Below are 24,822 nucleotides of genomic sequence, written 5' to 3' on the forward strand. Positions count from 1 at the left end.
AACATCGAAACGCAACACACACAGAAACAGACCAATCATCAGACAAAACACCACGAGAATAACAAATGTAACATGAAAACCAAATACATGAATTTGGGATAGACAAGTACCGTGCCACGTCTTATCTCAATATCTCAAAAATAAGAGAAAACACAAACGACTCAACGTTAAAATGCAACACAAAGAGAAACGAACAATATATAACAATGACCATCTTCCTGACTTGGTACAGGACACTTTTAAAGGGGAATAAAAGTGGTGGGTTGAACCTGGTTTTAAGGCATGCCAAACCTCGCACTTTAATGGCAAAGTTAAATATAACATTGAAATGACAACATAATATTACAGGACTACAATACAAATAAATAGGAGAACATATTAGACACAGAAAAACATGATTAATAGATAACAAAAAGCATCAGGTTTAAAATTCAATACGCCAAAAACGCGCCTTGCCCACACAAGACTCACCAGTGACGCCCAGATATAAAAGATCGAAAGTGAAAAAAGTACAAAGTTGTACAGCACTGAAGATCAAAAGTTGAAAAGGTTTCGCAAAATGCGGCATTGTTTTTATGCCCGGGATAAGAACATTCTTATTATATAGAACAATTCATGCTATTGCAAACAGTAAATTTTATCAAATGAATATGAAAGAGATATACACAAGGAAACTAAAGTATTAACTAATTACAGAAAACTAAACCTGAATACATAACGCCTAGATATAAAAGATCGAACGTGAAAAAGGTACAAAGTTGTACAGCACTGAAGATTAAAAGTTGAAAAGGTTTTGACAAATACGGCATTGTTTTTATGCACGGGATAAGAACATCCTTATTATATAGAATACTTAATGCTATTGCAAACAGTAAATGTTAACAAATGAATATGAAAGAGAAATACATAATGAAACTGAAATATTAACTAATAACAGAAAACTAAACCCAAGTTTATCACAAAATAGACACACATCCGAATCAGTAAGCGTCAACGTAATTAAAAAAATTGTGACGTCACATACGATGGCGAAAAGGCAGAAACGTTATGCCACATTTGAATTTATGAAATTTAGAAACAGCATGACGTCACATATGAAAAACTATCATTCAAAAATGAGATAGAATTAGGATTGATTTAGAACTAAATACTGATAATTCATTTAAACAAAATGCATATTGCAATACTTATTAATAGCAATTAACTGTAATATATATATGTCCAGTTTGTTATGAATCCAACTTCAAACGTAAATAATCGTACAAAATTTAATATAATTAATAAAGAGGAGGTGGTTAATTTTTCTATACGTCATACCTAAATATATAATAAGAAGACGTCAACACATTTGACAAAATCTGATGAGAATTACAAATATAACATTAAACATGTAAACTAAATACATGAATTTGGGATAAACAAGTACAGAAACACGTCTTATAGTAATGCGAATTCAAATTCAGCAAAACGGTCACAATCGGGAATAAGTCACGTTTGGTAATTAAAAGATTAGACGACATAATGACAAACCACAATCTACCATGTGGTAAAAATGTCCTTAGCTAGTTTGGTTAAAGAGACATTATATGGATCAACCAATTCGTGATGGTGTCCATAAAATTTACGGAGTGTCAATTTTAATCTGTCCTCCTCATAACTTTGTTGGAGCAGTTTCTGCGTAAGGAGCACACTCCTGTATATGAAGTCATTTCATGATTGTAATGTTTAACAAATTGCTACATTTGAATATCTCTATTTCAGATGAACAAGCCAAAAGTCAGTTACAAAATATGGCAAATCAGACCTTACATGATCCGTCCTATGGACCTAAACAAGTATGTTTTAATAACATTTGAATTTGCGAATATGGTCTTGAGGAAACGATGATAGTCCGTCGGAAGGGGATGATAAATGACTTACCCGTGTTAAGAGAGAGCCATATCTCTTGCACGTTAAAGACACCCTTGTAGATTTCGAAAAAAACCAGACTAATGCCGCTTCAAGGCAGCACTCCCACCCGCAAAGTGGAAAGGGATTAATATAGGTTGCAAAACTTCGTTTCCCATTTCACTATAAATAAATATGTTTAAACTTAACATTTGAGTTAATAACGGAATAAGAGCGATATTATAAAGCATCAATTCAAACAAAATAAATCGAAAATAAATATGTTATCTTATAGTTCGTTTTTCTGTTTGTTACATTTTAGTGTTTCTGTTGTGTCGTTGTTCTCGTCTTATATTTGATGTGTTAGTTCAGTTTTAGTTTTAGTTTGTAACCCGGATTTGTTTTTCTCAATCGATTTATGAATTTCGAACGTCGGTATACTACTGTTGACTTTATCTATACTAATTGATACTTAACATTGATGTGCTATGGGAAAACAAGATATATCAATTAGATGATTTTGACTAGCTTTTAGTAACTGTGGGTACTCTGAGTCAATCGTTTTTATGTGATATATTTAGATATTTTGTGCTTGGTGCAGATGTGATGAGAAAACCCAACTGAGTTTACGGTTAGGTGGTATGTCGGTGCTAGGACAAAACTTTAAAGTTAAGGGAGAGTTGAAAGGTCACAAGCAAGTTTAATGTACAACATGTATTACGCCACGAGCCTACCATGCTGTTATTGTCATTTGCTGTTGTCTGTTATATTTGTTTTTTTGTTAACTGTTTTGTCTTAAACCTCACCGGTGATTTTGTCATTTTTGTTATTTTGTCGTGCTGGAGCCTTTTTTAGTTGTATTCATAGATTCGGTGTTGGTTTTTTTCCAAAAACCGTACAATATCTTATAGTTACTTATATAAAAGTCATTTGTGTTTGTATTATCGTTCATTTTTTGCTGGTGTGTTTTGTATATTCATTTTTTGTGTTTCTTTGGTACTTATAACGTTACTCTGTATTTTAAAAGATCCCGTCAGTAAATTATTGTTCTATAATATTTCATTATGATTTATTTCTATTATGAATTAAAAAATACGTTGAACCACAAACATCAAAATTATTCAATCGCGTAGCTATACATAGTTGAATAAACTATTTGTGGATTCTTATAAATTCTATAGAACTTTTGGACTATTTTAAATCTCGGTCTATTTCTGACATTAATTCTTACATCCTTTTGATTTTTTAATCCTGTATGCTAACATTGTCCATGTGAAATTTTAAAATTGTTTGTATAAAGATTGAACAACAAAAATATGTGACGTATAAAATTTTCTGACATCAGACACGCGAATCAATGAATGTGTTTGTAGATAGATGTTTTTGTGTTCTGTTAAATTGTTCCCTTTAAAATTGTTAAACGATGATGACTGCTGTACCCATATTTTGACTATTTTATTTATTATATCTGTTTAGTTCACGCATCATTGTAAATATAACGAAATTTGATGAGACTGTCAAAAAAGTGAGAGGTTTAGCGCTATAAAACCAGGCTTAATCCACCATTTTCTACATTTGAAAATGTCTGTACCAAGTCAGGAATATGACAGTTCTTGTCCATTCGTTTTCTATGTGTTTTGTCATTTGATTTTGCCATGTGATTATGGACTTTCCGATTTGATTTTCCTCTGAGTTCAGTTTTTTTGTGAATTAACTTTTTGGACCCTCGCAGATGGTACGAGAAAAGTGGAAAGAATACCACATCCCTTAATTTTGTACATACATGTATGTTGGTTGGTTTTTTTTTTTTAAACATTTTTGTAGTTTTTGCATCCTGTATCTGTTTTCTCAAACCTTCATTCTAGGAACTGCTAAATGTAAGTTGATAGCAAACGTATGTTGTATGAACTATTACACAAATAAAAATTTATATTGCGTGTACATTCAATCGAACATTTATTTTCAGATAGGACATTTCGAGCACTTTCCTCTATCCACACAGAAGTTACTTTCTGTCAAGTTAGCCACGTTTTATGAACATCTCTCTGCCAAAAGTCAATCCGACCAGTCAACCTTTACATCACCATACGTTGATCCATATTCTGGAATAGGTACGGGAGAGTTTAAAGTTATTAACATTATATTCTTTTTGAATTTTAACATGCTCTTTTATAAGTGAATAATTGAAGAAAGAAGACAAACAGAACAACTTTTCTATGACAGCTGAGGAAAATAAGTATTTACTGTAAATATTTCTGGTTTATTATATCAAGTTTATAAGTCAAGGCTTTATTGCTTCAAAATATTAGAGAATCACTGAAGCGACATGCATGGTTTGAATGCACATCATCTAGTGTAATAAAATTGTTGTCGCTAATGCTTGTACTCCCATTCATATTCTTATAAGACATCTGGTAGCACAATCGTTTTTGGTAAGACTGTGGCCTTTATTTTTATAGCAATAACCATGATAACTAATTTAAAAAAAAATGCCTTTTTGAAATTCAATGTAAATGAAGGCAACAATAGTATACCGGTGTTCAATAGTCATACATCGATTGATAGAAAAACAAATATCCGGGTTAAAAACTAAAACCGATGGAAACACATCATCAATAATAGGAAAACAAAGGAACAATAGGAACACTGAAGTACAACAAAAACAAACGCCAATTTACATAGAAACGAACTATTTTATATTCCTGAATTGGAACAGGACATATAAATATACAGTGTTAATTTCCATTGCTTAACGCGAGCGAACATTTTAAATGAATAAATTGAATGAAAACTGTTTCCTTATTTGTGCATTGTTATTTAAAATTCGTTATCATTACTTTCATTTGTTTACAACTCTGTCTTGTATTGTTCTGGTTGTACTATTGCAAATATTAAATTTCATGACTGTATCATGTGTTCCATCCGTTTACCATAGAACTATCACATGGTTAGCTTTGAAATTAATGGTAAACCCTAGTTTTTAGTGCTTACCGTTTTGCTTTATTGACATAAACTGCACGATTCGATTCTCAATTGATAGTGGTAAGATAATCGTTGCAAAGAATCCTGTTAAACTTTTGTGAAAGACGGTTTTAATTTTGCAGTGTTGCGAGAATTTATGTTCTATTTTGAAGGCAATTTCTAGTGACCTGTAATACAGGTACCGTTCCATTGAGTTTTGTTATATGTCTTGTGTTTCTGTCTCTGACCTAGGTTTTCTGTATTTGGCAGGTGTAGTGCATCATGACATAAGACATTGTTACGTGTACCATGATAAACTTTCGTGCATGACTGCTGTGTATATTTTTGACATGGAACTATTGACCAGAATATGAATTTTTGACTCCTGACCTATGCACGTTGGGTGTGTCATCAGGATACAGTGTGTATATGACCTTGACCTCAAAATATAATTTTCAATTGACCTTGCTTCTGAATATATGGCATGTAGATGTATTGTAAGTTGGTGAGTCTAGTGGCAATAGAAACTTCATGTGAGCTTGACCTTTGGCCTCAATGTACAACTTGTATATTTTGTTTGAATTAAATGAGGAATTGTCGATTGGCACTCATACCACATCTTATTATATCTATTTTAGATATAAAGATATATTTGTTAGTTTTGTGTAGCACGACTACGCTTTCCTCAAAATCTGCTTTGTGTTTTTTTGATAAGGAACTCTTGACCAGACTATGACTTTTTGACTCTTTACCTCTGCATATTGGGTGTGTCTCGTGTGTCTCTTGGTATGATTACCTTGACAACAAGTCAGGAGTCTCTGTTTTTGTTGATCTTGTATGTTTTTAATTGTAAGTTCAGTTTTATGTTTTGGAGTTTGAACTAGTACACACTTTGTTTAGGGGCCATCTAAAGCCCGCCTCCGGTCGAGGGATTTTCACGCTTTGTTGAAGACCCATTTGGGGACTTTCGACTGCTTTCTGCTCTTTTGTCATTTTACTGTCTCTTTTACACATTCCATATTTTCGTTCTCAATTTTTAAGAATGTTAGGTTCAAATGAAAACTGAATCCTTTAATTTCCGTGAAAAATTTGGGTGGGTCTCATTTAGGTCTAAGCGTGACGCGGGATTGTTGACTTTTTGTAAGCCTTAAACGTGAAAGTCAAATTATTGTGTCGTGAAAACGGGAATTGAAGTCTACGGTAGCAATAAACAGTTAGGAAAAAATATTAAAATTTGCCCTTATAAATTTTACCATCCCCTTTTCATTGCTTTCTTGCAATATCAAGATTACTGTTTGTGTCATGTATGGGCATATGTATGTAATCAGAATCTTCCATAGATTTTATATCCAGTATATAAAATGGTAAAATAAAAAAAATAATTTCTGGACGGATGGCCGGTCTAGCTATGAAAATACGGATTGTCAAACAGAAAACAGCCCATAAAACATGCAAAAAATAATCTTGATGCTCTTATAAACCATCTTTGAATGCTAAATTAGCACTCAGCTGTCTAAAAATGAATTTTATTACACAATAACTTTCCTATTTGAAAAATCCACAGGGGCCAAAATGCGAAACTAAACTCCTAACTGTGTATTGCTACCTTAATAGTAAATATTTTTTTCCAATTCTCCCTTTTAACTTATTTTCTGTGTTCTGCTAGCTAAATCGAGCAAAATGGCCTTTTATTTTTGAAAATTGGTTGAGTAATGAATATTTTATGAAGGTTAGCAGTTGACACTGAAACGCGACAAAAACTGATTTTAAAGAAATTGCCAAGTCATAGTGTAAAATCTTGTCTCTACCTCAATTTTTAGCAAAATCTTAAAAACTATACCTCTTTTGTCAGTTTTTTAATGTTGAAAATCTTAATAAGATCTCTGATGATGCAAAATAGTACAAAATTAAGCAATTTCAAGCATAAAAATGTTAATCTTTATGCTTATTGCATACCAAAGACTTGATTAACACTTGGTGATAGGGAATCACTTTCTTACTTCTGATTTAACTATACATTTAAAATTTGCCAAAATGTAACATGAAATCTTGATTAAAACAATAATTTGATATATTCGCAAGAAAAAAACCAACGCGTTCAGTACTTAGGCTACTACATGCACCCCAATCAATGAGAAGCAAGAGTTAAGCCGATAGAGTACAAATATAAGATTTGTGTCAAAATGTCTAATTTTGGTTGCTAAGGACTGTAAACAATAAAAATAACATGTATTGTAATTCTTAAACACTTAATTTCCTCAGAAGTAAGGCATACTTACCAAGCTCAGAATTGTATAATTTAAGACTTTTCATGCCACAAATCTATTGATATTTAGATTCTAAATCAACTTCTGAGGAAATTAAGTGTTTAAGAATTACAATACATGTTATTTTTATTGTTTACAGTCCTTAGCAACCAAAATAAGACATTTTGACACAAATCTTATAGACACGAATTCTCATAAACGGTAAAAGTGACGCTACCAAATTTAAAATTTTATTTTGTGTTGTGTGGTAATAAGCATTGTCCCAGGTTAGGGGGATGGTGGGGATTCCACCTTTTTCGGTATGTATGTGCCTGTCGCATGTCAGGAACCTGTAATTCAGTGTTTGTCGTTTGTTTATGTGTTACATATTTGTTTTTCGTTCATTTTTTGTTCATAAATTTGTCCGTTTCTATTCTCGTTTGAATTGTTTTACATTGTCATTTCAGTGCCTTTTATAAGTGACTATGAGGTATGACCTTTGCTCATTATTGAAGACCGTACTGTGACCTATAGTTGTTAATTCCTGTGTCATCTGATCTCTTGTGGAGATTTCCCATTGGCACTCAAGCCATATTAGGCAAAGGGTGGGGATCCCGTTAACAAATTTAACCCCGCCTTATTCTGTATGTATGTGCCTGTCCCAAGTCAGGAGCCTGTAATTCAGTGATTTTAGTTTGTTTATGTGTAACATATTTGTTTTTTTTGTACATAAATTAGGCCGTTAGTTCTCTCGTTTGAATTGTTTTGCATTGTCATTTCGTAGCCTTTTATAGCTGACTATTGTGTATGGACTTTGCTCATTTTTGAAGGTCGTATGGTGACATATAGTTGTTAATTTCTGAGTCATTTGGTCTCTTGTGGAGAGTTCTCATTGACACTCATGCCACATTTTCTTTTTTATATTGTGTATAAGTTTTGTAGTATTTCCCAATATTGGTTGAGGCAAACTAAAGTTAGAAGAACGGAACTCTTTTTTGGGATGTTCGGGAAGGACGGACTAGGGTAACACCTTATGCCTCTCCACTATGGCACCAACACAGAAGTTCTGACTATTGTGCTGGTAATACTCATCCCCTTAGCACTGTCATTAACACACATACACACAATTTTATTATAAAAATATTTAATCTTAATTTTTATTTCTTTTTTTTTGGGGGGGGGGCGAATGATTATATGCATTCCCTTCAGAAGGAGTCTCAAATTTGACAAATTTATTGTTGTAATATTTTATAACTTATTTGTCAACTAATTTTAAAGCTTACAAACTTAAATTGATCATCTCTTTCTTTTTATATGTCTTTTAACATTTTTTTTAACAAAACGATTTGTTACATATACTTCAATTGTATTTCTATCAAATCTAGCATTATTATAAAGACAATTAAATACAATTCAGTCGAACTTGAAGACAAATATACTATCATTCAAGTATATATGCAAGTCGTTAACTGGTCAAGTGGCTAGATGCACATATCTTCGGCCAATTGAACGACATGTCGTTTTAAAACTTCTAGAAATATTAACCGAAATAAGGGATGAGTAAAGAAAAATAAATGAAAACAGAACGACTGAATTAAATAAAAGGATGTTCGATATACTGTATATTTCGGTTTATTTTTAAAATCTTTACGATGCTTTATTTATTTATATAGTTGCCTAATGAAAATAATTAAAAGAGAAGATAAATACCTTACAGCTTCCTTTAACGCCGATGCTGAAATGTTTAATGTTATAAAACAATTTTAGCGTCTTTGACCTACTTTATCTTTTTATTCGGATACTTGCGGTTATCTTCTCCAAGTTCAACGGGAACATAAGAATGATCTAGAATAGAACCCAGATGGAACCAAGAAGTTGGGTTGCTATAACCAAACAACCCGGATGTTGAACCAGTTACCATGGTTTCGAACCAGAGAACCAAGGTTCAGAACCAAAAAAAACAGATGGAACCAAGGTTTAGAACCAGAGTGCCCGAATATAACCTAATTGCATTCAGAATTCTCTTGACTTTTTATACCTTCAACGTATTTTCCAAATCATTTATCTATTTAGTATATTTATATATAATTATGGTATCGATATTGGTAAAACTTGGTCAAGCATACCAACTTCTCTTAAGTATAAGCTCTTATAATCACGAAAAGGAATACATTCGTAGAGTTTTAAACTATACGAAATAAAGGCAACAGTAGTATACCACTAAAACTGAGGGAAGCGCATCAAATATAAGTGGAGAACTACGACACAAAAGAAACACAATATTAAAATTTAGCACACACATTAACAAACTATAATATAACAACGGCCATTTTTCTGACTTGGTACAGGACATTTTAAGAAAAAATGGTGGGTTAAACCTGATTTTGTGGCATGTCTAACCTTTTGCTTTAATTGCAATGTTGAATATAGCATTAAAATGACAACATGTTGTTCCCAAATAGGTTAAATTTTATATTATGAAGACATGTCAAAATAACATGCTAATATAATCTTTATTCTATTTTATAATAATTACAGGATTGATTACATCTCTCTGTCGCACAGTTAAAGTTGCCGCAGGGTTTCACGGAGTTATGTGTACTGATGTGAAAATTAGTGAACTACTGTCTGAAATAGAGTACTTCTCTGAAGAAGAATATTCCTACGGATTTATGATAGATGGAACTGGGAGAGTCGTAATGCATCCACTGTTGCCAAATGCCGCGTTTGTCAATTATAACGAAGATCCTGTATTAGTTGATATAAAAGTTCTTGAACGTGCACCGGCAGCGCATAACGTTATTGAATCAATGAAGAGGTATGAAAAGTGAAATAACAAAAATACCGAACTCCAAGGAGAACTTTAAAACGGAAAGTCCTTAATCAAACGACAAAATCAAAAGCTCAAACACACCAAACAAATGGATAACAACTGTCATATTCCTGACTTGGTACAGGCATTTTCTTATGTAGACAACGGTGGATTAAACCTGGTTTTATAGTTGAATACAGATCGATGTATCTAAAATCTAGAATTAATGTAATGAGTTCAGACGTAAATAAAATGAAAACTTAATGTTTTAACTATTTTAAAAAATATCACGGTAATTTAATCTGTTGATCTCCTGTATATGGCATATCACTCATACATGAAATATAATTGTACTTACTGAAATTGAATTTTTGGAAAATGTATTCATAATTAAGGATGAACATGTTTTAGAATAACAATGAACTTTATTACAAAAACTGTCAAAGATGCTGGACAGAAATTGTAAAAAAATAATCTGCTGAAATCACAATGAGAAAATATAATACAAATGTGTCGAAAACAAATGCAAAGATTTGAAAAGTAGGCTTGATATGATCTTCCCCGATTAATGATACAATCGGGTAAGATGAAAATGTGTACAAACTGACATGTTAACTTAGCATATTAAATTCTTGTAATGATATGGATGATATAGAACTTTTGACGCGCAAAATTGAAACTGCAAATTGGAAAACAGAAGGATGTTCATTGCGTCGACTGCTGCAAGTTTTTTCCTTACTGACAAGAAATTCAAATGCAAAGGAACATAGATATAGGAAAGTGTGGTATGAGTGCTAATGAGATAACTTTCCATCCAAATAACAATTTATACAATTTAACCATTATAAGTAAAGGTACGGCCTTCAACACAGAGCCTTGGTTCACACCGAACAACAAGCTATAAAGGGCCAGAAAATTACTAGTGTAAAACCATTCAAACAGGAAAACCAACGGTCATATATATATATTATATATATATATATATATATAACTCGTGTAAACATCATCCCAACAATGTTAGATCTGTAAATTTGCTTTCGCAAATATTTTGTTCTTCCCTCGCCGGGATTCGAACCCATGCTACCGAGATATCGTGACACCTAATCGCCTGCACTGTAGCCGTCCCACTAGACCACACGACCACCTGGGCTTCAAAATAAAGCTTTCAGTGGCCGTGTGTTACCTTTCCTCGTCAGTTTTAATCTAGCGTCGTACTATGATATATAAGGCATGAAGATGTTATTGTTACAGATCAGCTCAATTATCTATAGTAAAGGATCCTACAAATTAATGCAATATACAATCACAGAAAATAATTATATTTATTTTATAAGTACGTCTGAGTCAGTGACAACTCTACAACAGATTTATCCATCGGATCACCAGCAATGATGGTGATACATGGCTGTGCACATTATGAATATACAACTCGTCTAAACATCAACCCAACAATGTTAGATCTGTTAATTTGCTTTCGCAAAATTTTTTGTTCTTCCCTCGCTGGGATTCGAACCCATACTACTGAGATATCGTGACACCTAATCGCCTGCACTGTAGCCCTCTTGCTAGACCATACGACCACCTGAGCATCAAAATAAAGCTTTCAGTGGCCGTGTGTTACCTTTCCTCGTCAGTTTTAGGACTTAGGACAGGTTCAAACATTTGCCACGGGATTTAACGTTTTAATAATATCAAACCTTCTCCCGTTTCCTAAAACAATAGTATAACAAAAACATGCATGAACTAAACATATAAATGTAAAAAATCTGACGTTCCTTATCACAGCAAGTTTCAACATGGGCAAGAGTGCTAAAATAGGACTCAGATTAATAATAACATAAATTTTAAATTACATTTGATTGAATGTTTACAATTTATGCATCTAACTGTAATATTATTAATATGTGCAACTGTATGAATGTTTTTTTCCGAATTCATCCATATGCTCCAAATACATATATGGTCTAACCCGTTCTAGACCGGACGAGCGTATTGATACGGTCCGACCGTACGAGTATACGTATACGGTCAAAAAACCACAAACCAAATAAACACAGCTAAAATAGTTTGATACAATGCAGAATATGATTGCAAGACAAAGGCAACTTTGATAGATAATACACATTTAAGAATTAAAATTAGTTAACTGGTGAATAAAGATCAAATATTTTACAGGTTTTGTCGTTTAGAAATCTATATTTTTTAATTCTGACCAAAAAAGGACCAGGTAAAACTATCAATCCACTAGAAAAAGTAAGAGAATGTCATTGGGTAACTTTGAATATGTATACAGTTTTGTTTTATTCTAATAAACTGTTGAACGGATAACCTTTAATTATTTAGTATATAATCATGGAATAGTTCTATCATTTCAGTGGTGGTTCTGGATTTAAAAACTTTACCAAGGTGTTCACAAAGCCGCGTGGCAAGCTTATTAATGACGGCAGTAAGGATGTTGTTCTAAATGCCAATTTTTTCTGGGGTCCAGTAAGTAAAGATAAATTTTCTATATTAAAAAGTAAGATACTGTAAAAATATGAAAATGCACACTAAGTTGCTTATATTGAATAAATGATCGGAAATGACATGTGCAATAATATTGGCTTATAACATGACCATTTTCGTATTAGCCCTGGTATCGCCCCCAAGACTCCCATATAGGCCCGAGGTTAAAATTTGAAAAACCAAATTTTTATGAAATTCGCATATGGTCGAGCAAATTATAACATTATTATTATAATGATATATTACTTCTAAATGCAAACCCTTATAGTTTACTAAGATATCATATTAAGTTGATAAACTCATCATAGATACCAGGATTAAAATTTTATATTTACACCAGACAAGCGTCTCGTCTATAAAAGACTCTCGAATGAAAAAAAAAACAATATAAGAGCCATATAAAGCACGAAGTTAAATGCAAGCAACGTTTTAAACAGTATATTTTTTAAAATATTAAAAATACCGGTGTATAACAACTTCTTAAAGACTCTGGACGAAATAGAGCTTGGTCAAATTTATAATAATTCTAATTGACGTGTACTTCACATCTTATTTTCGTATCAAAATTAACTATTCTAGTCAGCAAAAGTAACGATACACAAGTTTGAACTGTAATTTATCATAGAATATGATAAATAAGAATAATCTGTTATCCAATGAAAAGCATTGATTAGCAAGACAAATACATTTGATTAAAAGAATCTGACCGATTTGTAAAGTGAGAAAAAAAGTTCTCATATCGTTTTGGGAAATGTTTTGTGAAAATATGATTTTTGAAATAACAAAAACAGCAAAACAAATTCGTTTATAAGTCGTAAATCAATGATAAGAAAATATTCCTCGGTTAGACCTGTTTGGCAATTGTTTACCTTGGTACAATGTATCTAATTCCATTGTATGTGGGAAAACACATTGCCTAGTACAATGAATCCTATTTTTTATTGTTAACTAGTAGATTAGATTTTTCGAAGAAAATGAGTTTTAATGTTGGAATGATTCAAATAATATTGGTTAAACATTCGTATTCTAAATTATACGTTTTTTTACTTATCCTTGAGTTACATAACCGTAAAAAAAGCCTTATCTGTTTCGGCCCCTTAACGTTTAATCCTCTTTAATGCTCACCCTTTTTGTCTTTCTTCTTGCCAAAATTTGTCTTAAAACTTGAAGAAGAATGTTTCAGAATCACGTTTCGTGAAAAATGAAAAAAATATATAGGCTATCTTGTCATTTATGAAATATGATATAAAAGAGGGGAGATAATTTGAATTGATATTTTTACAGGTTCCTCGGAGTAACTTTTCTTTGTGTATTGTACTTGTGGACGAATCTTACTCTGAAATCGATGAAAAACAGTTTCAGCCCAGCAGCACAGATATAAAAAATATGTTTATGTTCCATGATCGCAGTCTTTTGAAGGATGACTTTCAAAATTGTAAATTCTATAGAAGACGAGCTACATTGGGTAAGTAACATATAGTCAAAGCGGCATTCGAATCTAAACAAGACAAGGTATAGTTATATTTATGAAGACAGATTTATGAAATATATATTTAATGCTTGGTGTAGCAAATAACTCTCTCAGACAATTAAATTCAAGCGAAGAATAACACATTTTGCAGTATATTCTCGTTGGGTTATTTTTTATACCCAAATGCGTAGATACTGCTAGAATGTTGTTACATAGCAATTGAAACTTTACAAGACAAAAGTTAGATGAGATAAAATATTTATGTTTCAAAATTCAACATACGTAAGTTACGTTTTTCGTATTAGCACTTTTTAAATTTTTAAATATTAAAACGTAGACATAAAAGGTCAATAATAATACCGGTATTCCTCGATCTAGTTTTAAAAGTACCTGTGCATGCAATGATCAAACCAAATCATCGACGCTATCATAGATGCATAAAAGATATAGAAACGGTTGGAAAAACATGATGTAAAGAAAAAGAAATAAAATAGGCAAATGCATATTTGGTCAAATGAGTGAGCTGGAACCTTAGTTTCTTTTTAAAAAAACATGTTTATTTGACACATATTTTGAACAGTATGTTATAAATTATAAAGTATCGATTACTGAGCTCATGAAACCCTAGGGACTAACAATCCACCAACAGTGATGTCGACCTGGTGCTATATAATTTAAATAAGACAATAAATCTCCAACATTCGCAGCAAGTTTCCTGATCTTCGATTAGCTTTGTAATACAATGTAACACTATGTTGCACGTTTCTGCAAAAGATCATTAAGCCTGCAATTGCTATTTAAAGTTTGATTGATTCCATAAACGCTTCGATTATCTTTCAATTTTACTGTTCAGATCACAGTTCTGTCAAGTTCACGCAATCTGCTTTCCAAAATCCATTTCAATTCATAGACAGCGATGAAACAGCCGAGGATGTCAGCAAATATACAAACTTTATCACATCAACGGGGAGTAATCCAGGGTTTAAGGTCAGATATATATGGAATATATGTGAATGATAATTAAAATATCAGTAAGAAAAAAAGGGTCGTAGCACATATTAGACACTATCTCAAGAAATCAGACGTCACAAATATGAAAATATCAGAGCATATGTATATCACGCACCAAGACATATTTTGACTGAGCAAATCAAGTCATGACACTAAACCGCTATAAGATTTAATTTTTGTCCAGACATCAAAATAAACTTTGTAAAGTCTAAATATAAAAATAGATGATATACTGAATTGTAAGACTTTTTCAAAATGATTGATATAAGTATAAAACGGTGGACAATGTTCGGATGGTTAATGATATGAAGTAATTTCTTATATTATATTATAGAACTACTTTGAAATGGAAAATTAATCATAAGAAAAGCATGCGACAATAGCCGACACATTTACTCTATAAATAATACATAACATAATGCATCTTTATTTGTTTCAACCGTCTTTATATCTTTATGATTTTATCGTATTATATATTTTGCATTTTAAGAAAGAAATCTGTATCAACAGTTATTTTCAACATTATTACTTTACGATTACTTTTTCATACTTTATATTAAAAATGTTTTGATTGTTCTTCTTCTAAAACCATATTTATAGTCAACTGTACGTTCATCTGTCTGGGCTACTTATAAAGCTGAACAGTTTTGGAAGCAAAATCCTGTCAGTTATGTATCATGGCGGTACATTGGTACAAAATCAGGAATCATGAGAACTTATCCGGGAATTCTGATGCATAAAAACTTTGACCATGAAAAAAGACCTTGGTGAGAAAGATTTACTTTGTATGTCGAAAATTAATTCGGAAATAGTTCTATTAAGCTTCAATCTAAGGTTATGAATAAAAAGTATAACAGTAACCGCACGGAAAATCTATCAAATATTTCAAATCATCGCTTAGTTTCTATATTATCAACTCTACACCTTTGGATTATTTTGTTTTAAAAACGCACATATTCTAAATTTATATATATTTTTTTTTCAAATCGGACATACAACTAGTTAGGTTTCAGAAAAGCTCTTCGGAAACATGAAATTCATAGAGTACCGTTTTCTTTTTTTCATCGGGATAGTTCATTTAATTACATCTTTCTGTTGTATAAAATATTTTTTGACAGTTTATTTACCAATGGATATTAAAGAAATTTTCAATTTAAGGTGGCGCCAGGCTTTAGGACATCCAAATACTATGTATCTAACAACACCGTATGTTGATGGCTGGGGATCCGGTATAGTTCTGACATTTATACATACACTACATAAAGCTAAGTAATTAGTTTTATTTAGCTTTTTTGGCTAAAATATTATAAAAAAAAACTTTTGTATAAAAGAAGGAAACAACTCATTCGCAAGAATGAGGCTTAACATTGCAATATAAATTCACCGTTTTATGAATTTTCTAGCTATAAAAGGGAGTCAATAGTTATTAAAGGTATAAGGATTATAATTTCGTACGCCAGACGCGCGTTTCGTCTACATAAGACCCATCAGTGACGCTCATATCAAAATAGTTATAAACCAAACAAATACAAAGTTGAAGAGCATTGAGGATCCAAAATTCCAAAAAGTTGGCAAAAGATTTCACAGAATTATTCGAGCTAATAAGTTGAAAATGTACTGACAACGCCATGGCAAAAAACGAAAAGGAGCAAAAGACAAAGAACAGTTTACAAAACAAAATAAAGAAAACTAAAGACAGAGCGACGCAGACCCCAACAAAAACCAGGGTTGATCTCAGATGTTCCTGAAGGATAAGTTCATTCATGTGATAACCATCTTGCTGCTTATGTACAAACAAAACCGATGATAAGTCTAATCAGTTAGGTCACATTCGAGACAAAAGGTCAGGAATCGTATCAACTTGAGATACATTATTAATTTGCGGGTGCTGCTAGAATTTTGCTACAAATACATTAAAGGTTCACCGTTGCGAAACTTAAATCATCTCTTTTGATGAGTTTATTGAAAGCCTATCTAATGTTATTTTTTTAACAATTTGTGTATAAAAAAAATGAGGGTATGAGCAAGTCAAGTATTAATAGTCTCACACAGCCGTAAAAAACATCAAAGCGAAGTTGTATAGTATTTCAAGCAAAACAATCCTCAAAATTGTGTCCAATATGATTTTAGCCACCTATGCCTTGAGTAGAAACCTTAGTCTTTTATAACCATTATTTTATGAGAAAGATAAAAGGAAAAGGTCTTGTGATTAATATTTCATGTCGACAAATTGTTTTCTTAAATCAAAGTTTAACAGAGAAATCGGGTTTCTCATGATGTCTTTCAAAACATTGCACTGATATTGACTGGTGTCTCTTTTGAATACGATGCAGATTTGAAACATCTCGAACGGTATTCCTTTTGAGGAAAGAACCCAGACGGTACCAAATTTCAATGAAGTGTGTTTCATGGCATTAAATAATATCCTATCATGTAAGGTCATTCTCAACTTACAAAAATGTCAATTGGAGTATTACTGTACATTCTTCCATCTTCGAAAGTCTTTTAAGGTTTAAATATGTGTAGTCAGAAAAGACACTCAGTTTAGTAGATGTATTAGGCTAAAACACCAGAAAACGGCTTTAACGCATAGTTTCGAAACGAAAAATGGGAAGTTCTGTTAATTTATCGCTACAATATATGAGCAGAACATGAGATAATCTTGACAATGAAACACTTTACATGTATGTAGGTGGTCCATGTTTGTAGCCAATGGAATTAAGTTTGACACAACAACTATAAAGTTTAGCCGACAAATCAATCAAAGTAGCGAATTTCAATAATCTGTAACATTTTCAGTCTTTTTATTGTGATCGTGAAAGGTTTTAAACTTTAAATTATTAGACTGATAATTTTAATTCGGTGCTCGTGAAAAAATATTTCGCCACCACCAATCACAAAAAGGACAGTAAGGTTAACAATTGGAAATCTTCGAATAAGGCATTAAAAGACATTTATAAAACTTTATGTAGAATGTATAAATCAGACATGTTCGAGTACTGCAATTATCCTTTAAAAGTAAATATTCTGTAAATTGCATTTGCTAACTCTTATTGCTTTGACATATTTTAGTTCCAGTGCAGTAACTGCAACTGTTGCTGCTGATTTTCCATTACAGTATTTCAATTGGTTCATTAGTAAGATATATCCTTCCTGCGAAGACGGGAACAGGTAATCTATAATAATGCATTTGAAAAACATTGATAACACATTGATATACACTAATCTCTGTGTACCGAATGAAATATTGTATTGCTATCAACATAAACAATATGGATTTATAGCAGTTTATAATGATAATTAGAACTACATCAATGATAAATTATGTTAACACAGTCAGAATGTATGGTTTCATTTCAATAATAAAACTTACGTTTCTTGCCTTCCTTAATGGTTAGCTTTTAGTACACCCATAATCATAATAAGAGCTATGTTTCGATGAATTTTTAAACAGTGGTTAATTTCATTTTTATCCGTTCAGTTGTTTTAAAAATTATGTGCATTCCCTTTTTACAGGTCCTCCCAAACAGAATTTCTCATATTGTACGAGCAGCGTTCCAGTGATATAGTGTTGCGTAAGAGCCTTTGACTTTCTACGAAACACAGAACAGGACGACTCAACTTTTGGTCATCACCTTACTTGTTTGATGAGCTGTAACTTAAAAGCGCTTTTCTTATATATCAATCAGATATCTTGAGTAAAAAGTAGGGGATGCAAAGTACAAAATTTGTAGTGCTTGTGTGGCTATTCAATTTGGAAAGAAAGCCGGGATTATCAGTAAATCTTATTTAAGCCTGGTCGTATCGTCGATCGATGGTTTCATGAATGATTGTTGACTCTTATTTTAAGATTCATACTATGTTTCATTTCAGATGCATTATTTTGGACAATAGTGGGTTTATTGTGATGCACCCTAGACTTAAAGACACTACAGATGAATCTGACTTTCATGAACCGAAACATATTACTGTCGAGGTATTTTTAAAATAAACATATGTGTTAGGTACATAGGCAACTTGGTGTTATTTGATAACCCGTTATTTTAGGGAAACTTAATATGTAAATTATTCAGATAAACACTTTTATATTTCTCATTGTTTTATATGAGGAAATTATAAATATGTCAATCATCTACAGAGTACTTTATAATTTCAACATCATTTCGGATATCTCAATATCATTTTATCTCTAGATATAAAAATATGATGTAAATCTCTTCCGCCCTTCACTTCTTTACTTGAACTTCTAATCATCTAAAATGGCTACATCGTAGCATTAACACAACAAACCCCTAAACGGACGCATTATTTTGTAGGAGCCTGGTTTCGCAGAAATATTGAAGATTAAATTGGTGCTGAATTTCAAAGAATGCCAAGATTTCTCTGAGAACATAAATCTTCGATCATTTAGGGTACTAACATTAACGGTACCAATTTTCCTGCACCAGATGCGCATTTCGACAACATCATATTATCTAATACCAACACCGAAATATACATGTGCCAATTTTTTCAGTATTAGTCTATAGTTTTGTAACGAAAATTACGAGTAACAAACACAGATACATGCACCTCGTTTTAAAAAGTAGAAAATGCAAAATTTGGTAGATTTGCATCGATTATAATTATTGTTTCATATGTTTAGTTTCAAATAACGCTAATATGTTTCTCAAATTATCAAAATTATTATCAAAAATTATTAGTCAATCATTATCTATTTCAAAATTTCCTTTTTTGGTTCTTGAAGTATTAACATCAGGGTTTTTTTTTATAATTAAATACATTTTTGTTATTTTTTTATGCATTGACAGGTTAAAAATGTTGCTTGAATAAAGATTACCCAAGGCAAAAATACTGAAAGTATCATTGGAAAACTTGAAAAAGGTGTTTTGTTTTTTTGGGAATAAAAAATAGCCGAGAGTTTCCTTAAGAAAAGTGTGTCTTATAAGTATAAGACACTCCGTCTTTTAAGTATTGCTTATCAAAAGTAGATATGATTAGTATCCTCAAGAATCAAGCTAAATTTACATTGGTTGTATCAGCTGAAATGAATAATAAAGTTTGAAATAAATAAAGGAGTGAAAAAGAAACCATTTATGAGCATTCCAGATGTATGGACATACAATCAGCATCGGTATTTAAAACTCGGATAATGGCAGAAATTAATCTAAGCATAAACTACAAAATCGCATCAAATATGATGTGTCAAATAAGGGCTAACAATAAATCAAATAAGATTTTCTTCTATTATTATGCACTTTATTGCTAAATTTGTAAAACACTAGAACTGTTTTATTCGTATTAATCAATTTTTAATTGTTTTATTCATATAAATCAATTTTTTATTGTTTTATTCATATGAATCATTTTTTGTATCACTGTTGTTTAATATATTACCAGTTATAATTATTTTAACATAATTTTTACAATCAGAAGATTTTACAGAAAGGTTTCTCTTTTCTGTTTTCTTCTGAAAACGCTTTACTTGATCATTCAAAGGTGACCATGCCATCAGGATTTTCAAGTGGATTGGATTTTAAGGATACGGATGACAAATTTGAGATAAGACCAATTGCTGAGAGTAACTTGTTTATCATAAGATTCAAAGCGAAACCATCAAGCACATGTTCTTGTGTAAGTTCAGATAAAAAAAGACTTGATGATATTAATTTTACTGCTCCCGATGCGCATTATTAAATATATGTCTCATAAGAGATGCTCGAGGACAAAATATGTGAAATTTTAAAACTTGTGATAAAATTGAAGAGCAAGTAAAACAAAAAGGACAAAAGGTTAAGCCAAATCCGGGCAAGGAACTAAAAATATGCAGAAAGGAGATACATTCTTTATTTCTTGTTTGAGTTACGACTGCATATTGCAAATTAGTTGTACCTTCAAATTGTTCGTAAACTAATTGCACAGCTACGATTTAATTTGTTGATATGGTGTAGAGATATTGACTATTGTTTTATCTATATTTTGAAATATAACTTTTCAGAAGACCTTACTAAATCATTATGAAAAAAATGTATTACATTGTACAATAAGTACCGTGCCGTTGTAAGTAACTAATCCATTTCCATTCTCAATTTTATTATATCCAATAACCTCCATAATGACACACTGAGCAAGACCAGTATGCTTATTATCAAAAGTATACAAAAAAACGTCGTTGAAAACTCTAGATATGCACAAAAGTAAAAACTTATATCTTTTTTTAGAAATAAAAGCGAAACTGGTTAAAATTGCTGCCCTACTTCACTGGTTACTATGTATTTTATATTGTATATATTAGGAATGTTTATGGACTTTTATCCTGCATTTCGATGACGACTTTAAAACATTTACATTTTTATTTGCTATTGTATCTTTGGTTTTTAAATGTACATCTCAAACAATTCACATTATTTGAAATGAAATCGCAAACATAACCTCAAAATTATCAGTGTTTAAATATTAATTTTCGTGTAAAAGATGGACGAAAGATACCAGAGGGACAGTTAGACTCATAAATCGACAATAAACATGGCTAAAAATGAAAAGGACAAACAGGCAAACAGTAGTTCACACGACACAACATAGAAAACTAAAGAATAATCAACAAGAACCCCACCAAAAACTAGGGGTGATCTCAGGTGCTTATGTTCCTCAAAATAAAAAAACACGCTATATTTGATAAAAGTGCAAATATAGCATACAAATTTAACACACCTGTTGTTAATGATAGTTGGATGATTGCAGAAGAACAGAGACTATTCGTTAGTTCCGAATCAGTTATGACATAAAAGGGAGTGAAAATTTTCATTTTTGACCATGCCACATCAGCAACCGTGCTTAAATCTAATATTTGGCTATCAAAATCGGTGACATATGGTAGGTTATGAGCAAATAGAATTAACACTTGCATCTATTTTATTCATTAACATATAATCTTATAGGAATCCAAGAGCTATGTTGTGAAAGAAACTGCATATAAACGTGCTAAATATTAAGCTTCCCATTACAGCATTTTGAAATATTGTTTAATTCCTGAGACTATTTACAGCAGAACAGCAGGTCTAACAATTCGATGTTTGATTATAAAAATACGATAAACTTGTACCATTTTTTATTTTAAAGTCTTTTTTTCTATTTCGTGAATTTAGGATGGATCAAAGTCACCTGATGTCGTTAAATGCCAAGGTCCCTGTCAATGTTTGTGTCATATGCCAATTATCTTTGACGTTTGCGCAAACAGATATAACACCGAGTATGTTTATACTACATTTATTTATGTTACATATTATGATACATACATGCACAGAAACCACCATCTCCGGATTTAATTCATAAGTATACTTTACTCGCAAACCTTCTTTCCAGCACATAAATTATATTTTATGAGACATTAAGAAGACTTTGTGCGTGCTTTTCGCATTTTATTAATCAATGTTCAGCTCAATTAAGGCTTATATACTTTTCTATGTATTGAGTTACGCCTGCCAATTGATATTTTATAGTGTGTTTGTCTATGTTGTGATGTTATGCTATTTTTTCAGAAAAAAAGGAGAAGGTTTGGATCCATTAAAACGTTTTATCCCGCTGCAAATGTTTGCACCTGTCCTAAGTCAGGAATCTGATGTACAGTAGTTGTCGATTGTTTATGTAATTTATACGTGGTTCTCGTTTCTCGTTTTTTTTATTTTATATAGATTAGACCGTTGGTTTTCCCGTTTGAATAGTTTTACACTAGTAATTTGGGGTCCTTTATAGCTTGTTGTTCGGTGTGAGCCAAGGCTCCGTGTTAAAGGCCGTACATTTACCTATAATGGTTTACTTTTTTAAAACTGTTGTTTGGATGGAGAGTTGTCTCATTGGCACTCACACCACATCTTCCTATATCTATAGTATTTATGTCAAAGCAAGATTTACGCCATCAATTGTAGCAAACGAAATATATGAATATGCCGAGGGCCATACCTGTATCTGAACTTTTGTGGGTATATTTTGAATCGACTGAATACGTATTTACAGGATCTCATGTTTCATCTGATAAAAGATATCTTTGTTACATTTCATGCACTTTGAGTTCATAGTAAGCTTTTCTTTTAAAATGATTGTGTTTTAAAGGAGAAAAGCTTATAGAACAACAACGACTTGTTTTCAGTAGTAGCAATAATTTTTGTCTCTAACTTCTACATTTCTATTTTAAGATCTGCCAGTTCACCATGTAGTGCTAGAATTCCAGATACATCTGGTAAAAACAAGCCTGATGATACTGATAACCTTAAAGCATGCTATGCACCAATTTGTTATCAGAAAACAACAAAACAGTAAGATTTAGACACATAAAACGCTATAGTTATCTTGTGTGATGCTCCCCCTTAAAAATAATGTCGAATATTTGACATTTAAGAGCATGAAAATTGTCATAATAATTGTGCCAAGTTCGGTTCAGGCAGTTTTTTGTCTCTGGGTTTACAAGTCTTAGCGTTTCAAACAATTCAATATTTTAGAAACAGTAAGGTAACAGTTAAACAGTAGGTAATAACCTCGGATGGTAAAAATCCGCCAAAAAGGGAGGCATTACTAAAAAAGTTTCACTGAAAAAGTTTCAAGTGCCTTTGGCCTTTTATATGTCGAAAACGGTTCAAAATATAAAAATGGCGAGATTTAAATGAAAGCACTCTGAAAACGAATTTCAAGAAATGTCCACTTGGAATAATAAAAACGTGACTAATTTCAACAATACAATATCAGTATGTCCATTACTGTGGTACTGGCTACTGAGTTGATTATATCATCAGGATCTAGGCGTTTACTGGCAGAAGTATTGATCCAGTAGTGGTCATAAAATTGATGTTACCTATTTTAGTGCATCAAATAGACATTTTGAAAAGTTATTTCTCTTCATTTGTACTAGAACCAAACACATTTGAAAATCAAAAGGTTTTGATAAAAAATTATGGAATGATAAAACTTAAAAAGGATTAGAACAAAAGGCGAAACATGAACTTGAATTCAGAGCTATGCTTAAGAAAGATAATTATTTAGTTTTCAAAGATTTATAACGTCAAATCTTAAATAGTTTTCTTTGAATACCTTTTGAAAAAAATATACTCTGAATGGAATTGTTATTTAAATACTCTTCTAGACTAAAATCTACACGTTTCTCAGTTTATTATTGCAGAATGCATAATGAAATGTGTACTATGTAGGGGTGTATAAATGAGTGTTTTTTTAATAGTTCATTCCAAATTATGTTCCTATCGTACATTTATAAAGTATGGGTTTTCATTATTGTTTGTTGAAGGCCGCAGAGGGACCTGTAGTTATTAACTTCTGTGTCATTTTGTCTCTAGTTGTTGAGTGTTGGCTCATTGCCAATAATACCGCAACTTCTTATTTTCATATGTTTATTTGAAAGAAAATGTTGTCAAATTATCGACGTTTTGTTTTAGAGACTGTTATAGCGAAGCTGAGTGCACGTGGTGCGAGTATACTGACCTTGGACAACAAATTGCTACGCCATGTTGTAGACTGAAAGAAGATTGTTATTTCGGTAAAACAAAGCCTGAAAAAAGAGATACATGTGGTAAGTGTTATATTTGACTTTGAAGTCAGATATTAATGCAAACGCTGACACAATGACATATTTAAGCCAAAAAAGTAGAAAAACACGTTTGGAGCTTTATGACGACGGGGAACTTACTTACAAATTATTATAAAGTGAGAAATGTAAACTTGGAAATAAATACAAGGCTTTGATTTTGTAAATTAGACGCAATATTTGTTTACATAAGGCTCATCAGTGGCGCTCATATATTAGTTGGAAGTAAACTGATTGCTAGTAAGAGATCTTAAAATTTAAACACACGAGAAATTGAAATCGAAAACATGTACAGCCTTCTACCATGATCAAACATATATACAGTAGGATGTTTTATACC

General features: G+C 31.8%; 2 protein-coding genes across 2 annotated transcripts; both read left to right on the forward strand.

Annotated features, from left to right (window-relative positions):
* The first annotated feature begins 1,765 nt into the window (after window positions 1-1,765).
* Window positions 1,766-14,922, forward strand: LOC143071731 (VWFA and cache domain-containing protein 1-like). Its single transcript, XM_076246288.1, has 6 exons — window positions 1,766-1,835; window positions 3,854-3,998; window positions 9,633-9,912; window positions 12,282-12,393; window positions 13,696-13,876; window positions 14,736-14,922. The coding sequence occupies exons 1-6, from the start codon at window positions 1,791-1,793 to the stop codon at window positions 14,897-14,899; spliced, it is 927 nt and encodes a 308-aa protein (XP_076102403.1). The 5' UTR covers window positions 1,766-1,790; the 3' UTR covers window positions 14,900-14,922.
* A 575-nt stretch (window positions 14,923-15,497) lies between these two features.
* On the forward strand, window positions 15,498-23,209 carry LOC143062010 (VWFA and cache domain-containing protein 1-like). Its single transcript, XM_076233865.1, has 8 exons — window positions 15,498-15,660; window positions 16,052-16,162; window positions 17,966-18,064; window positions 18,767-18,869; window positions 19,210-19,305; window positions 20,393-20,527; window positions 22,039-22,142; window positions 23,086-23,209. The coding sequence occupies exons 1-8, from the start codon at window positions 15,602-15,604 to the stop codon at window positions 23,207-23,209; spliced, it is 831 nt and encodes a 276-aa protein (XP_076089980.1). The 5' UTR covers window positions 15,498-15,601.
* The last annotated feature ends 1,613 nt before the right edge of the window (window positions 23,210-24,822 follow it).

Source organism: Mytilus galloprovincialis, chromosome 1, assembly GCF_965363235.1.
Source record: "Mytilus galloprovincialis chromosome 1, xbMytGall1.hap1.1, whole genome shotgun sequence".
Lineage (NCBI taxonomy): Eukaryota > Metazoa > Mollusca > Bivalvia > Mytilida > Mytilidae > Mytilus > Mytilus galloprovincialis.